General features: G+C 38.5%; 2 protein-coding genes across 2 annotated transcripts in view; one reads left to right on the forward strand and one right to left on the reverse strand.

Moving 5' to 3' along the window:
- Positions 1-16,836, forward strand: part of PSMD1 (proteasome 26S subunit, non-ATPase 1) — a 65,641-nt gene that overhangs the window by 24,522 nt on the left and 24,283 nt on the right. The gene's annotated exons all lie outside the window — the stretch shown is intronic.
- On the reverse strand, positions 279-10,080 carry HTR2B (5-hydroxytryptamine receptor 2B). Its single transcript, XM_054282357.1, has 3 exons — positions 9,575-10,080; positions 3,399-3,599; positions 279-1,347 (listed from the first exon to the last, which is right to left on the reverse strand). The coding sequence occupies exons 1-3, from the start codon at positions 9,882-9,884 to the stop codon at positions 467-469; spliced, it is 1,392 nt and encodes a 463-aa protein (XP_054138332.1). The 5' UTR covers positions 9,885-10,080; the 3' UTR covers positions 279-466.

The following is a 16,836-nucleotide window of genomic DNA, read 5'->3' on the forward strand; positions in this document are numbered from 1 at the left end:
GAGCTTGTGTGCTGCTCTGTTTGCAGACATTTAAATTGAAACCAGTGAGCTTGTATCCCTCTGCTGCTTCCATTGTAGAGCATCAACCTACAAAGTTTTGTCTTCTTGCCAGAGCAAATCTTAGTGTAGTGTTTGTACAGAAATGGTTTTCTTATAAAGATATACTTTGAAGAGACTGAAGGTGATGAGAACTGAAGTCAGATACTTAAACTGATTTAGCTTTTATTTATTTCCCTCTTCCTTAGGCTACAGTTCTGCATGAGTCATTTGCCATGGAATGAAGTTGTGGTTGCCACCATGGGGTTGGGGTTAAAGTAGAGGAGACTTTGGAGGAGGAGAATTAATATAAATTTATAAGATATTGCTTGCATAAATAACAGAAAACAATAGTATTTATACCCTCTTACAGTGAAATTATCTAGAATAATACATACAGTAATGCTGTAGGGACATGGCTGCCATTCCACTATACATAGCTGACTTGTTCTTCTGTTTTATCAACCTCATTCTCGGTGAGCAGCAACGTATCCAGCAGAATGGCCGATGATGCTTGAATGGGTGAGCTCCTCAGCCTCATTGGGCTCTGGTACATAATGGGGTTAATCCCATTTCTCATCCCATTCATGACAAACAGCTTGGAATTTTCTGCTACAGAGTTCCTGAAAGAGATCCTGCTGGAGCGCTGCCGAAGGGCCTTGATAGGCTTTGTGGTCCGATAGTTGCAAGTGATGTACCTGCTGAAAGCCTCCCTAAATGTTTTGTTGAAGAGTGTATATACAAGAGGGTTCACTCCTGAGGATACATACCCTATCCAAACAAATATCTCCAAAAGCTTTTGAAAAACCTCCTGGTTGCAGGAGTTGCACAGAACTGAGCTGATGTTTGTTATGAAGAATGGGCACCACATCAGCAAGAAAAGAAAAAACACAATCCCCAGAACTTTTGACGCCCTTTGTTCATTGGTTATCGTTTGCATGGACTTCCTCCCAATGGTGGATGTCCTGCTGATAGGCATGTCACTGGACAAAGTCTGGTCCTTTCTGGAGCCGTTTAGCATGGCCACCTTTTCTGGTGAGGAGGCAGGTGTTGTGTCACGCTGAAAGACTGTGGACACTGCTGACCAGGTGAAGCGCTGGGGCGGCTTGTTGATCAAATAGGCCTTTTTGCGCAGCACTTGGATGGTCAGTAAATAAGTGACGATCATGATAGCGAGGGGAATGAAGAAGGCAGCCACTGATCCGTACAGAATGAAGTCATGAAAACGATCAGGCGTCAGGAAACACGTGATGTTTGTAGAGTTGCCATTTCCATCCTCAATGCCCCTGATAGGGACGGGAATTGCAATGCCTGTAGGAGAACAAACAAGTGCTTCAGCAGAGGGTAATCGCTTGCAATCGCTTCACTGAGTCTGAAGCCTCGGGCTTTCTAAAGAAAGGTAATTCCTGAGCTCTGGAGCAGGCACGGGAACACAACATGAAGTGTGGAGAGCATCATGTGGGTAATTGGGCAAACAGTACTTTGTGAGACTTGGCAGGCTGAGCTTTAACAGAGTGCCCTTTCTAAGGAGATTGGGCCTAACTCGGAGAGATTGAGGAAGCAGTATGAAGTTGCCAACTTTTCAAGTGTAAAACACATGAATTGCTTTGACTCTGGTTATTAGAATCAGTATGGCTTTTCCTCTAGTGAAATATGTTTCCCTAATGCCATCTCCCCCTTTTTTTTTTCTCTTCCCCAGAGTAACCTTTGCACTCTTTGAAGGGCAATTTTGTAAATACATAAATCTTGTCTTGCCCTCTTCTATTAACCACATCAAGTGATTGGACACAGACAGCTGATTTTTTTCACCCTGCTCGACTCTTTCATATATACAAGTAGCTAAATAGTTGCCAGAATTATGCAGTGTGTGTTTGAGATGGATTTGTTGTTTAAAGTCTCCTGCATATTTAGGAGTGTTTAAATGAGTCTGGCTAGCTCTGTAATTCACCACTGGTTTAAAAAAATGTTAACAGTCTTGTCTTTTAAATGAACTTTTTATAACCACTAAATTACAGTCAGCACTTCATTTGCCAGAAGTCTGACATTACAACAAAAACAATAGGTTCCTTGCTGTCTGGTGAAGGTGATTTGTGCAGTTTTCTGATACCACTTAATGAGATATAGGGATTTACTGTATTCCTCTGCTACTAGGCTTACTGAAGTTGGTTTAAAGCAGCAAGAGCAAGATGGGTTTCCCTTCAGCAACTTGATCCCTTTTCTAATTAGAAGCACACATTCAGATACAGAAAGCATTTAAAATAAAGATTGAACCAAATTAACCTTTGATTTGGAGAACCTAGCTCAACTGCAGACTAGTTTTATGTTAGATAAAAAGAAATTGAAAAGTACAGTGCTGTTTAATGGCAATAAATCACACATTAAAAGGTCAACTTGTGAGTGTCTTGTCATGCTAAGTTTTTTTTGGGGTGGAGGGGGTTGGGTTGGTGATAGAATAGAGATAGCATCTTTTCTCCTATCATCACAGCTCTTCCAGAATTTTTTTCAACTCAGAAATTTGGAATTTGCCTTAGCCAAGAAGGTGGCTGTACCCATTCTCCTATGCATCACTGCCTTTAATAATCCAGAATAATTTTGTTTGGTCTTGCACACAGAGCATATAGCACTAAGGCTGTCTGGAGCATGTATTAAATTATTTGAATTAAATGTTTTCACTTCCTTAGCTCATTTAACAGATTCATTTTTTAAGCATTAAAGACAGATGACATGCTACGTGCACATCACAGAGACACTGATATCATAGAAGTTTGTATGTTGGTATAAACTTCTTCATTTAAACTGTTCAGGGTTTGTTGTTTTGATTGTTTGGGGTTTTTTTGTTAGACATCAGCCTTTCTGTATGCTGTCTCAGCCTTCAGTGTCAGCCTGGATGTTACCAGCCACTGATTTATATCTTTGCTATAAATAGTTAACCCTTTTGTACTTCCTTTATGCAGAATTTTACCAACATCTGTTCAAGGCTTAAAGTTGTGTTTGGGACAAAATATGGGAGCATGAAATCTTGCTTTCCCAGGAGACATGTGCATGCACTATCTGCATACTAATACTGTGCATGCAGATATTGTTTTCTGATTTTTGAGCTTTCAGGACCATGAAGAGGAATGATGATTAATACTCTGACTCAATCCTTGGCCTTTCTGGTGAGCCTAATAAGGAGCAGTGGTTCAGGCAAATTTTTATGATGTAGCTATGTATGATCCAAGAGCTGGATTTTGACCAGCCTGAGTGTTATGGTCCTCCAATCAGTAGTACTTGGCCAAATTTTCCATTTTCTCCACATTTCACCTATTGTTTTGGACATTAAAAGCTTCTGTGTTCCTTTTCCAGTCTCGGGTCCCACATACCTATTGAGATGAGCCAAACCACGATGATTTTGATGATTGTTGTAGCCCATGAATTGTACTGGCTGGCCTGGATTGGCTTTTTTATGGCAATGTAGCGGTCCAGGGAGATGGCACAGAGGTGCATGATGGAAGCTGTGGAAAAGAGGACATCAAGGAACAGCCAGATAGGACACAAGGCAGTTGGTAAAGGCCAGGTATTGTCTGAAAGAGAACAAAAAACTCATTAGAATCTAAGCTTTTTGAGAACTTTCAGTGTGTCATTTTCCTGTGGCATCAGTATCTTTGAAAAGTTCATAGTACTGCAGGAACTGAGCTTTGTCACTGCCTCAGATGGGTTCTGTCTTATATTGTAATTAGCTCCTAACTGGTATGGCTGTTGCCATCATATTCATCAGGCTACCTGTGTGCTATAAACCTTTTCCTGTCTTTTTGTCCTTTTGTGGCAAGGACTTTGGATTAAAAAGTTTATTAAAAATGGACCATGACTGGTTCTTGTGAGCCTACTATTAAATGATTATTTTCAGCTGTTTCTCATGGTAGAAGTTGATATATTAAATATATTTTCCTCCCTTGGAAAATTCTGCTGTACTCGATCAGTAAGTACATTTTTAGTATTGCCAGGGAAATCAGTTCTTTGTTGAATGACGATTAGGGGGGGAAAATTGCATTTCTAATAAATCAAATTGGTTTTAATTTCCTTGGTCAGCATAAATAGACCTGTGTGCTGAGAACACAAAATGAGCTGGACTTTTGTAATGTTCAGTCTTATCAGTGTAGTAACATTGCAGTCATTTGAGATTTAAAACATTTTTTCGTAACATGACTGATAGATGGAGATGATAACAGTGCTGCTTTGACTTGAATTATAAACTCCAGTGGATGGAAAATTTTATGAAGATAAACATAGCAAGTACTTGTCTGCACTCTTACCTATGCTGGGAAACCTTCTGTGTTAAACAAAGAGAATGGATGGATGGAACCCTGAACTGAACCTCAGCCATCCCCAAAGCAGAGGACTCCAGGTGAGGATGATATAGGCAGTGAGGCAGAAGAGGAAGAGGCAGTCTGCTTTCAATTTATTAACCAGAAAATTTTAGTATCTACCATAATTATTTCCTAAAATAGATTCTATCATTGAAATTATGCTTCAAAAAGCTTAGTCTATCAGACAGGTATGAGAAAGTTGTAATTAGTAAATTATCAAACATTTACTAATCTTTCTGAAACAGATTTCCTTTAAAAAGAAAAAACAAAATGTATTGTGGCTTATGTAGCCAGCTGTAATTAAAAAAAAACAGTTAAAAGAAGTAACTGATTTGATGGGCTTGAAATGTTTTTGCTCACTCCAGAAAACTGACAACTTCTTTTGACTTTGTAATGAAGGATTAGTTCAGGTAAAACATGAACAATAGAAAGTGTGTTCTGCAACTTGAAGGATGGCAGATAACGCAGCTGGATTTCAAGTGAACAGCTAATACTTCTTTTGGATAGTACTTGCATGCCATTCCCTGGATTATAACTGCTTTGAGTTCTGGAGAATCCCAGTGTAAGAAGTCTTTCCTTTTTTAGGTAATTTACTATTTGCAGAAGAAAATACTTTGCAATAAAAGGCCCTTTTGCTTCTTTGAAATAAAGATACATTTAAACACTGATCTGATACAAAGCAGTCTTGTATATTTTTTACTTGTAAGAGCTTTTGTGAGTTGACAAGTGGAACTGAACAGAGAAAGCTTTCCATTTTCTTTATTTTTGTCTATTTTTCTACAGCGTGCAGAAGGCAGTAGGTTATCACATTCATGATTAGAGCATTATCTTCTGCTGTATTTGTGTGTACAAGATGCTGATTTTTTGTCCAACAAAATCAAAGTAAACTTTAAATGAACTGAAGATTATGGTTATTATTTAAATGAAACAAATATCACAAAACTGATACTTTAAAGTCCAGAAGAGTCACACAGTTATCTAGGATTTATTCTGTGGTGTATTTTGCTATAAGTTACTTTGATTTGTAGGTTACACCTACAAATCGAAGCTAGAAGCTGTGTCCATTGTTTGAGGCAATACTCTGGGCTGAGTTCTTGTGCTTTTCTGATGATGGTGATGCTGTCTATCACTGTTGGCCTATTCTGTTCATTTAGGATTAGGGAAATAATGGAATATTAATTTCCTTTCATGGCTCAGAAAGCATCTCTGATTCTTGAACGTGATGGTGACCTGCTTCGTTGCTGTCCTGCTTTATAATTCAGAACATAAAATGAGTATGTCCTGCCAAGTAGTGTTACAAAGCCATTAGCAGGTCATGCTCAGTTTGGACTGTTCTGATTCTCCTACTATAGATCTACATTGTGGAAGCAGACCAGAGCATTTACAGGGTAGAGATTCTTCACTCCAGTTTTTCTTGGGAGCTAATAGGGATTGGATTTTTTTTTTTTTTAATGCCTCAGTTACCTGACAAAGATACCTGCCTGAAAATTTGTCTGGTTTCTCCAGCTCTCAGGTAGTATAATTCAAAAAGAAATTCCTTCTACCTACAAACCTTGCCTCAGATCCTCCCAGCACTGCAGCAGTGCCGCTGTCGAAGATTTTGCATGTTTTGAGTCAAAATAAGACCAAATACATGCTTTAAAATTTGTCTTGCACCTTTAGAGTAGTAAAATGAACTTTTACTGCAACTGTCTGTCTTTGATTAATCTTTATTTAGGAAAAGCTTTATTTATAGGAAATACCTTAGAAATGTGTAATCCTTAGAACAAAGTACAGTATAGAAGAGCTGCTCTTGCTGTAAGCCAAAATGTTTTCAGAAAGCTTAAGAGAAAGCACAGCTTGTGTACATGTATAAGTATGATTGAGAGAAGTCTTTAAATAGACTTGGAAACCATTTATTCTTCTGTTCTAAGGGCTGCAGAAATGTGTTACCTGTAAAGGGCCTTCTTGTTGTTATATAATGATGCTTTTGCTGAGATGGAAATGGAAATATTTTCGGTCACCATCTCCTTTAAGCCTAAGCTTCAGTCTTCACCCTGGTGTGTGTGTCTGCAGCTGCATGTGCAGTGCTCACCCTCATGTGTTTGGCTCCATGGGCTGCCAAGGCCCGATGTCTCCAGGCTGTTCTCTAGGATTTTCAATCAAAGTGGTTTTTTCAATTAGGCTTACTTTCTGATAAACTTCCTGATATCTTTAGACTTGAGATTGTGGGGAGTAGTCCCCGATTAAAGTTTTTTCTGGCAGTTTGCACAAGCAAGAAGGGAAAATTTGTTGTGGTTATCATCAGTAATGGGGGAAGATTAGGACTAGTTGCTTATGATTGATTAAAATAATGGTTTGCAACCTAGGATAATGAACATTGCTTTCTGATTTTAAGTGGATGATTATTAGGAGGAGAGACTGTATTTTAAAAAATGGTACATGTGTTGTCTTCAAGTAGCCCATTGGCCACCAAGCTGTGGACACCAGACTTCTTCCTGCTGCAGGCCTTGCAAATGGGAGAATCTCTCAAGTTTGTTTGCCAATTTCACTATTCAGTGAATTTCAGTAGTTCTGAGTGTTAGAAATTTGGGTAACTGTTTTGAAAGCTAGATTTTAGAGAATGCAGTTATCTCCTAGTGGGCCCTCTTTTTTTTTTAAGAAATGAGAAGTATTTAGCAAGCTATAAAAGCTATGAAATGTTTATGTGTTCTGACACTCACATTCCAAAATTAAAATTGTTGTGTATGCTTGTACCAGAGTACATTTTGGTTGTTCTGCTGAGAATAAATAAAGTACTGCTCATGGCATTACACCTGCAAGTGAGTTTACAGATTCATTTATTTACTTATTTTTAAAAGGGGCAGCTCTTTATTATAGATACAGTCCATTTCTGAAGATTTTTTTGTGAATGTTCTGTCAGGGTGTGGAGCCAATGCCTTTAGCAGATTTTGATTTTGAACACCCTGTGACACATTAGTTTGTACAGTCAGGATCTTAATGTTACTGCACTTCTGTTCACACCTTTTCCTTCAAATCTTCTCCGCATAATTAGATATCAATCCCAAATCGGAAGCATAATATTTGTACTCTGTATCTAGAAGCTGCACCCAGCTCTTTCATTATTATGGAAACATTCCTGTGTGGAGGTGCCAGGAGGCTGGATTTAGTTTGCTGTCTGGCTGTCAATGACTTCTTTGTTCACGTAGTTGTCTGGCTAATGTAGCTTCAAGATTTAAACTTGTTATGTATTTAATGCCAGTTCTGTCTTCATTCCAGTAACTCCTCATGTTTTGCTCATGCTTTGAACTTCTATAAACACCTCAGCATCTTCTCCCAGTTGGTGAAGAGGCAAAGCAGTTTTTCTGGTTGGCTGCCAAAGAGAGACTTGTGTGCAAGAAATTTCAGTTTTAACCACTGTTGTGTGGAAGGCGGGTTGTGGTCTTAATTAATTATAATTGATTTTACTACTTTCTGGTAAATTTCCTGCACCATGAAAGACGTTTTTGTTTGACTTTTGAATTAAGATTCCTAGCATGCCTTAAACTGTTGTAACCAGGGTTTAGCAGTGGATTAATTGAGAGATTAAGGAGCAATAGAGTCCTTATGAAGTTATAAAGGAAAGATTTGTTAGTCTAGCAGAATGAAAATAATAGTAAAATCCAAAACGAGAAAACTCCACCACTACCAAAAACCTACTCCACAAAATCTGGGATTTGTCTTCCCTTTATATTGATTGCTAGTAAATGCTAGAACTTTTTATGGCTAGTAGCTTTATTGTTGTTAGTGATGAGACCTGTGGCAGGCACTAAGCAGTTACAGCATCCATGTGCAAGTATGGAAATGCATATCTGCTGCTTGCCTCCCACTCATATGCACATACGTGTTTTCTATAAGTGACTGATTTTTTTGGAGTTAGAAATCACTGTCTCAGTTATGTACATTCAGTTTTCTTTTTAGAAACTATTACTTTGGGGAAAAAAATCCCTTTTCTATGATCTCAGTGCTGAATTCTGACCTCCTGTTCACAATCCTGTTTAGGGAAAAGAAGTCCGTAACGCACAGAAATTCTCAAGGCATTTAATGAATGAATAAACAGATTTGTTAATAAAGTGATACCAGTTTTCTGTACAGAAATTACTGATGGCCTTTCTGAAATATAGTTTGATTCTGTTTGCTTGTTGCTCAGGCAACTCTTACAGTCTAGTCTAGGAAAAATGAACTCCTGCAGCCTTTCTTAGGACCCAGTGTATCTTAAAGGTAATTCTATAAATCATTAAGTTTCTTGAAAAACCCGTCTCACTGATTTTTTCCATTGATGATATGAAAAGAAACAAATTAAAATGTTTTCTTAAAGAAATTTTAGCAGTTAAAGAGAGAGACTTTCCCATGGAGTTGCCTCTAATTAGTTGTCAGAAGCTGTATCTGAAATAAAGCTGTGTGTGAGGGGCTGTGGAAAAATCATGCTTGTTCTGTAAGGACTAATGAGAAACAAAATATCACATCCAATGTTTGTTCATGTGAAAAAGACCTATTTTATTTCCTGTGAACCAGACTAAATGACAAATACGTATCTCAAACATTAGATACATGGGTTGAGGCTTCCTTGGCTTGACGGATGATTTACTTGTGATGTCTTATGAACCTGTGGCTTTCCCCAGGGTGGGAGGAAATCAGTTTCTCTGAAAGCAGTGCTGATAAAGTTTGTCGTCACTGATAGTGCCAGGGACCAACTCTGACTGACCGTGTAAATATGTGACTGCTCATGGAGGCAGTACTCAGGTAAAATCAGATGCATTACTCATACACAGTTCAAAACCTCTTCAGTGTACTAAACCGATACCTAGCCCTGATTTCAAGTTTTTTAAGAGAATACTGTCTGCAATTAGTGTAATATAATATAAAAAATACCAGCATTGTGCCGATGTTGTTAAAAATGATATTACACTGTACAAAATGTAATTCCCTGTGCTTCAGCTCATATTTGAATATTTTTAAGTCTTGGATGATTTTTGAATGGTTTGTTTCAAAGGAAAGAATATCCACATAGTTGTACTTCCCATAAAAACATTAGGCTGTATTAAGGTGAGAGGAAGAGAATATTTAGCATCCCTCATCCAAGTGATTTTTAAAATTGTAATGCTGGAAAGCAAACACCTTTTCTGTTTAAATTAGACCTCCCAAAATTGTAACCTGATAAAACAAACACTTACCAAATAATATAATGAGAAGGGCAATTGGCATCACAAACAGACCCACGAGCAAATCTGCCACTGCCAAGGATGTCAGAAAGTAGTTGGTAGCATATTGCAACTTCTTCTCCAGGGACACTGCCAGAATGACAAGTATGTTCCCCCCAATGGTGGGGATTATCAGCAGGAGGATCAGCAGTGCTGCCCAGTGCACTTTGTTTCCTTGTTCCTCACTTGGGTAGTCCTGCTTGGGTGCTCCTGTTACTGAGAGAGGCGACAGAGATCCATTGCCAGCTCCAGGTCCGTTCAGGGAGTGTAAAGGATGGGACATTTTTGTGTGCAGAGGAATGTCTTCAGGGGCTCTGTTTGGCGCGGGAGTTGCGTATGGTGTAAGATTTCTCTGTTCCTCTCTGGTCCAGGATGGTCCTGAAGATAGGCCAGCATGGTCAGTATAGGGAACTGGTCATCTGCTATTTTGAGATATTGTAACCATGTCCGAGCTGGTATCCAATTTTTTTATTCTTTGCCTTGCTGGGCACGAAAGAGTTTTAAAAATGCAAGTCCTGTCTTGTGTCCATCTCTGGTTGGTGGGGTTCAGGGCTCTGGTCTCCCCTTTATAGCGATGTTCAGATTTCAGAAGATTAAAAGGAAAAAATCAGTAGCTGTCAAAAATAAGCAGTGCATTACCTTCCTCTTTTTTTTTTTTTTTTCTGCAGCAGTAAAGAGTGATAGATGAATCTGAATGCAAAACAATTCCCTTTAGGTGCAGTCTATGTAGATTTGCTCCTTCTGAGTACAAACTGATGCAGAGGCAGATGCTCGAGTTGTGTATGTGCAACTCCTCCTCTCCCGAGTGTCTCGTCTCCAGCAGCATGTGCGTAGGCAGACAGCAGTTCCCATATTTCCCCTTATTAAGAATCCTATTTCTCCTCAGAGGGTAACCCCAAAAATATCTTCAGAAATTATGTATGAGGTTTCCGTTTTAATCTCAGCACTTCCTAATTTATCAGGTGAGGGTCAGGAAGCTGCAGACAATAAAACACTGCTGACAGTCTCAAGGGGACCATAGAGATTTATCGAACTGAGACATCTAAATTTACTCCTTACTTGAAGGGGTCGGGGTGAGTAAAATGCTTGTTTTTGTAATCTGAGCAGGGCTTTTATTAAGCACAGCCCGTTCTCTTCTGTTTTTCTCTGTCTCTGTCAACTCTGCTAAAGACTCAAGGCTTGCATTTCCCCCTTCAAGCAGAGACTCAAACAGCTGTCCCCACATTAAGCCGAACAAATGCTCAGTTACTGAGATTTGATGTGTTGCAGTTTTCAGGTGAAGAAAGCCTTACCTCTTTCTCTTGCATTTTAGTAGAATTCACTTTGCATCCAGGAAGATCCTTTATAATTTTCTTTTTCATCATATGGTGGAAGTTGAGATTTTTCACTACTTTCTGGAAAACAAGTTGTTCATTTGCTTTTGGCTTCTTTAATATTTCTGAAGCTTGTCTCTTTGTGTGCTTTTTTTTAGCACATTTCTTCTATCACGAAGATTAAGAATTTCTATTTTGGGAAAACTATATTTCTTTTCATCCACGTATTTTCTCCAGCTCTGAAATGGAGGAGAATAATCATTCTTACCACATGTAAAAAAGGATAGAAATAATTGTGTTCACTTTTGCTGTCCTTTAACTTCCATTCTTTGTTGATTCTACTGAGATGATCAGCAGAGTCTGTGTGCAGTTCTCTTTTTGCTCACAAGTAAAGCTCACAGTTTGCTGCTACCCTTGTTCCTTGAGTGACTCCTTCCAGTGTATCCAGCTCCAGTGTTTGGAAAGCCGGGAAGGGAGTGGGTGGGGGGTTTGGCTGGAAATGAGACAGAGAGGGTTAATTGATTCACTGCTCCAGCAGTACAGTGTGTGCTCCCTGGAGCTGGATCAGCATGTGCAGGTCCTGGAAATGACCCTTCACACTACAGCATTCTGTCTCTGTGCACCGTAGCGTGTGTCTGTCTGTCTGTCTGTCTGTCTGCTGTTCGCTCTCTGGGCTCTCTTGCTCACTTGCTTTCTGGGTGGAAGCACAGTTAACCCTAAAAAGTTCTGCAGCCTGTAAACACTCCAGGTTTTTCCTTGCCTAACTTTATAAAACTATTGTCTAGCACAGTCACTTTAAGTGTGTGCACTGTTACTTTAAAACTTTCCTCCTGCAGCTGCTTTTTATTATCCTGGGTGTTCTCTTTTGTTACCTTCCAACTTTCAGTCAGATATGTGTGTATAGCCTCAGCGTCATCTTAAAGTTCTGCATTAAAATGGAAATAGAGTTCACTTCCAAGGACATTAGCTGCAAAATTGGGTAATAAGTCCTTGACTAAGGCCAGAAGAGACCATGAGATCATGGTTTGACCCTCTGTATGACACCAGCCATTACATTCCATGAATTGCTAGTGCTTACCAGCCTTGAGCTGGAAATCAGGTCCTCAGTGAACTGTGCATCAATTCATATTTCTTTTAAAAAGAAAAAAAAATTGTTTCTGGAATGCAGGTAATGTGGGGCCAAAGAGAGAAGGCTGCTGTCAGAAATTAACAGAAATACTTGGTATATTGAGATCATACAACAGAATTTTTAGTAGCTTTTATTTGTTCCTTACTTTTCCTGTTTAAAGGAAACTGTCAATAAGATTCCATACTGTATTAATTTACATTTGAGAGCTGATTTCTTTATTCATCAGAAAAGTTTATATTACAAAAATAAAAATTAATCCAGCTATGGTAATACTGTTTCCTTATCTGGTCATCTCCCCATTGTCACCACTGACAGTACTGAGAGAGCAGAGCACATGAAAACATATATAAAGTGGAAATTGAGACAGGACAATACCTTATTTGGCTAATGGGCATTTGGATTCAGTTTTTCTTAAGCTCCACTGCGTCTAATCAAGTTCTGGTTTATATTTTAAAAATCTTGAAGGATATCCTGACATTAATCTAGCTGTACTTGAAGTTTTTACTGCAGATTGTTCTGATGAAAGCTAATGAATACATTTATATCTAATTGAAAAGGAAATTATTCTTAAAATACAGATAAAACCAATTATCTTGGGAACTTGCGGAAGATGATACAAGTTTAGTGGTAGATTGGCTTGCAAGCATTTTTACCTCTTTGGTGCATTGTTTAATTTCAGAGAGATGAAAAACATACCTGCCCTTTATGATGTTTTCTGAACTTTGCCAGATTTGAATCAGTTGAGAAACACATCCTGCTCTATATCTGTTACAGACCTGCAGCAGGTTCTTCCCTGTGTCTTCAGGCCAGGCTTTTTGTGCAGGCCACTGTCCTGCCCCATATCCAGATGTGTTAATGATGGTAAACCTTAAATCTTGCTAGACCCCACTCCTGGTCCAGTGTAAACGGAATATTTGAACCATAAATAGATATTATTTTTATTTCCCATCCCTTGCTGTTACTTCTGTTTTCAAGCTGCCTGTGTGATTTTATAGAGCCATGTCCCCATCAGATATGAGCTGTCTCTGGTGAGTGCTGTTCAGTCAGTACATATCATTCAAGTTCACTTGTTGTGCTGTACATGAGATAGTTGCAGGAAATTCCTGGTTTGGGAATAGCTGGGATCATTTTTGTCCAGAGAGAGAGACTGAATGTTTAGTCTACACTGAATATAGCAGTTTGTTGCATTTTTTCTCTGCAAGTTTTCTGTTTTCTATATATTTCTCTTTCTGTTGCAGATCCCCTCCTTCAGAAATGACCTCAAACTCTGCAGCTAATGTCTGCATTTCTACTTTGTTAACTCATTCATGGATGAAATGAAACTTCTGTTAAGCTTTTTTTTTTTTTAAATAATTGCCACTACACCACTAAAACAACTTGTGGAAATAGTTCTGTATAAAATGATTAATTCATGACCGATAGTTTAAAAAAGTTATAAATATTTAGAATCTTTTGAAATATGACTGAGGACGCTTAATGAGGAATTTAGAAGATATATTTGACAATTGCTCTTCAATTCTCTGATGTTTCATTTTTCAATGAGTTGTACAGTCCTTAAATATTTAGACTAAAATGTAAGTGCATGTTAGTGATGCTTCAGATGCTTCCAGTTTTAGTCTCAATCATGAGACCAGTGTGATGGGTTTTTTCAGTATTCTGTATCTTTACTTACTGATGCTACCATATACTTACATATATATAATTTCATGTTTAAAAATTGCTGAAATATAAAGAAAAATGGCAGTAATGCATTAACCTTGAAGATGTGCAGCTTACAGGATTGGAGACAAGCTACTCAAAGGATGGGGTTTTTACAGGTCTGTGATCTAAGAGACTTGAAGTGGAATGTGCTCCAAGTTATGGCAGTCTGAGCTTTTAGTTTATCTTGTTGCATGCCTCCTGGGGAAAAAAGATTACAGTGGATTGTTAAGAGCCAGTGTAGCTCACTGTGATCCTCAACTTTCAGTAGCCCAATAGGGCTCTTGAAGGCAAAGCCTAGTGAGAACTACGATATCTGCAGATGTTGCAGTTGTGAAGACTTTCAGGAAAAAAAACAGTTTAGGTCAACACCAAAAGGAATCTGACCACCTTCTGTGTCCAGCTGACCTGGGAGGGTTTTTTTCATATTAGTCTGTCTAAACAATCAACATCCTGGTTTTCATTCTGTTAATTTTTGCACTGGAGGCTTAAGAAAAGTTTTCTTTCATCTCTCTTTGGAAGTAATGAAGAATTCAAAATTATCTTAGCTTGTAAGTAGCCTAGAATTTCTGAGAATCCAAAGTTTCAGCTTTTTATGGAAAGAATATGACATTTTTTTTATATAAATATGTCCTTATATATATGCAAGAAATAACAGCCCCAGAAAGGAGTTCAGAATTGAGGCTAAGGCAGCTGGGCTGGAGTCAGGCAGCTCCTCTCTGTTTTCACTGGTTCTAGTTTCTGGGAAGATTCAAAATCCGTAGTGTGTGGTGTTTCTTGCAGAGGTTTTAAGAGCAACCAGTTGGTGAGTAAAACTAATAAAATGCCAGCTGTTATGTTTTGCTGAGAAATCTCTTATTGCTGTCTTGGTAAATCTTTATTTTTCTTTATGATTTTGTTTGACTTCTGAAACAAACCAAGCTGGATCTTGGAGGAAGTCCTTCATCTGCAGCCCATTCATCACAGCAGTAAAACTGATCCTGATGTAGGGTGGAAACAAAACTGTAGCTTACTACACTGTTGAAGTTCCATGGAAGAAACTTCTTGGGATTTTTGGCTTCTTTATTCATTTAGTTTCCTAGTAACAGAACAAAGTTGAAGCTAGTTATGATGTTGGTTTTTTTGTGTACAGGTCTGGGCTCACTGACGTCTGTGGTTTCATGGCTTATGTAGGAGCAGCTGAGCAATTTTCAGATAAAATGAAGGAAATAATTGGGCCATTTTTTTGTCATCATTTTGCTGTTGTAGTAAAATGTAATTGCAAAAGCACACTGCTTGAGTAAAACCAGTGTTAGGAAAAAAGGAAGGAACCAGTGCATTAAAGATAATTTGGTTTTCAAAAATAGACATTGCCTATCTTTTTAAGATACACAGTCCAGTTTTGAGACATGCCTTAGGCTTTAATGTAGGAATTTTAAGATGAAATTACTGGGCTATGTTATGGGAAGGTCATGCTAGAGGACCATGGTATATTGCTTCTGTCCTCAAAATATATTAAATCTACTCCAGGCCTAGAATTTTTACTTTAAAGAGGAGAGAAAAAATTTGTGTCTGGAGATAAAATGTCCACCCACTGAATCTCCAAATGTTATTCTGGTATTTCATGTAATGTTATTTTCTGTGTTTAACTTGCAGTAATGACAGATATCTGCATTAGGACTGAGTAGGAGTAGCGAGTTGCTGAGTGTGAGTTGTGACAAACCATTTCTCTTTTTTAGGAGCATTATTATGATTTCTCACACTCTTCATTATTTCTGTCCATCTCCCACCAGTGTGTGCTCCCAGTGAAGGGCCAGGGGAAGGAGAACATGGCCATGTTTTAACATAGTCCCCAACTGGATTACCAGATGGAAGTAATACCCATGGGAGCACAGTTGCAGCCTTGGACTGCTTATGAGGGCTTTTAAACTTTTCTTTTGATCACTTGACAGAATTGTTTTGGGTTTTATAAATTTTATGGAGTGTGGGTGAGGGTTTATATGGGCTGACCTTCAGCAGCACTGTGTAGGACTTTGTAATTACAAACATCTCAGCACTAAAGGAGTAAACAAATGTTACTGCTTAAGCATTGATGTCAACAATGCTCTTGTGCACTGAGGTCCTGCTCCTCCAATACACACTTTTGCAAGACTCTTTCTCACTTTTTGATCTGCCTTCTAGATCTCTCTTAAGTGAGAAGATATTTTTTGAAGATTAAGGTTTTGAGAAAACTGAGGAAAGTGGTGGAACCCATTAAATTGCTGCAACTCCCAGAGTGGATTTATGGAAGGCCTCTTGTCAAAATTTTTGACTGTTTTATGGATAGATTTGAGATAAAAGTACTTCAAATAATCACCACAAATAAATTAAGTCTGACCAAGAATTCAAAAAACAATTAGTGTACATTAATCCTGATTTTATAATAAAAACTGTGTTAGAACTTCTGAGCCTGCAGACACAAATATGTGTCCAAGTTAGTGATTCTATAAAATCCAGTTTTCTGAACAGGAATTTAATGATTAATGCCTCAGAGTGCATAATCACGTCTTTGCCAAAAAATGTTTTACTCTTCTTTGGCTCACAATCTGCCTGTTTAGCATTATCTGAAGTAAGGCAAACACAAAGGTGTTAAGGGTCTTTGTGCAAGAGCTGAAGTCTTCTGTGCAGCTGAATGTTGGCCTCATTTATTATAGGATATGTGTCTCCTGGTCTCCACATCAGCTCATTTAAAAAAAAACATTGTCTAAGCTGTTATTTGAGCAAGAGACTGATAAGTATTTTTAAATGTGTCTTTTAGTTTGTTGTCTTCACTCATAGGGCATGACAGAATTGTTCTGTTGCCCAGCTTTTCTCCCTTTCTTAACATTTGTCATCATGTCATCATAACCCTAACCATCTTAGAGGCAGCAGTTTCCAGCAGCTTGGTGTTTCCTTCTCTCTTGTGGATTTGGTTTTTTTGCTGCTGTTGAAGGCCAGGGAGGCTGTAAGGTGATGTTGGTAGGTGGGATTCTTTCCCCATGTGGATGCTTTGTGAAGACTCAGATGGAAGTGGTGGGTGGGGGGAAGATGTGGGTGCTCGCTGCCATTACTGCTGAGCCATGTCCTTATGAGTAACC

The sequence above is a fragment of the Melozone crissalis genome, unplaced genomic scaffold (assembly GCF_028551555.1).
Source record: "Melozone crissalis strain CALT ecotype California unplaced genomic scaffold, PUWL_Pcris_2 ptg000034l_1, whole genome shotgun sequence".
Taxonomy (NCBI): domain Eukaryota; kingdom Metazoa; phylum Chordata; class Aves; order Passeriformes; family Passerellidae; genus Melozone; species Melozone crissalis.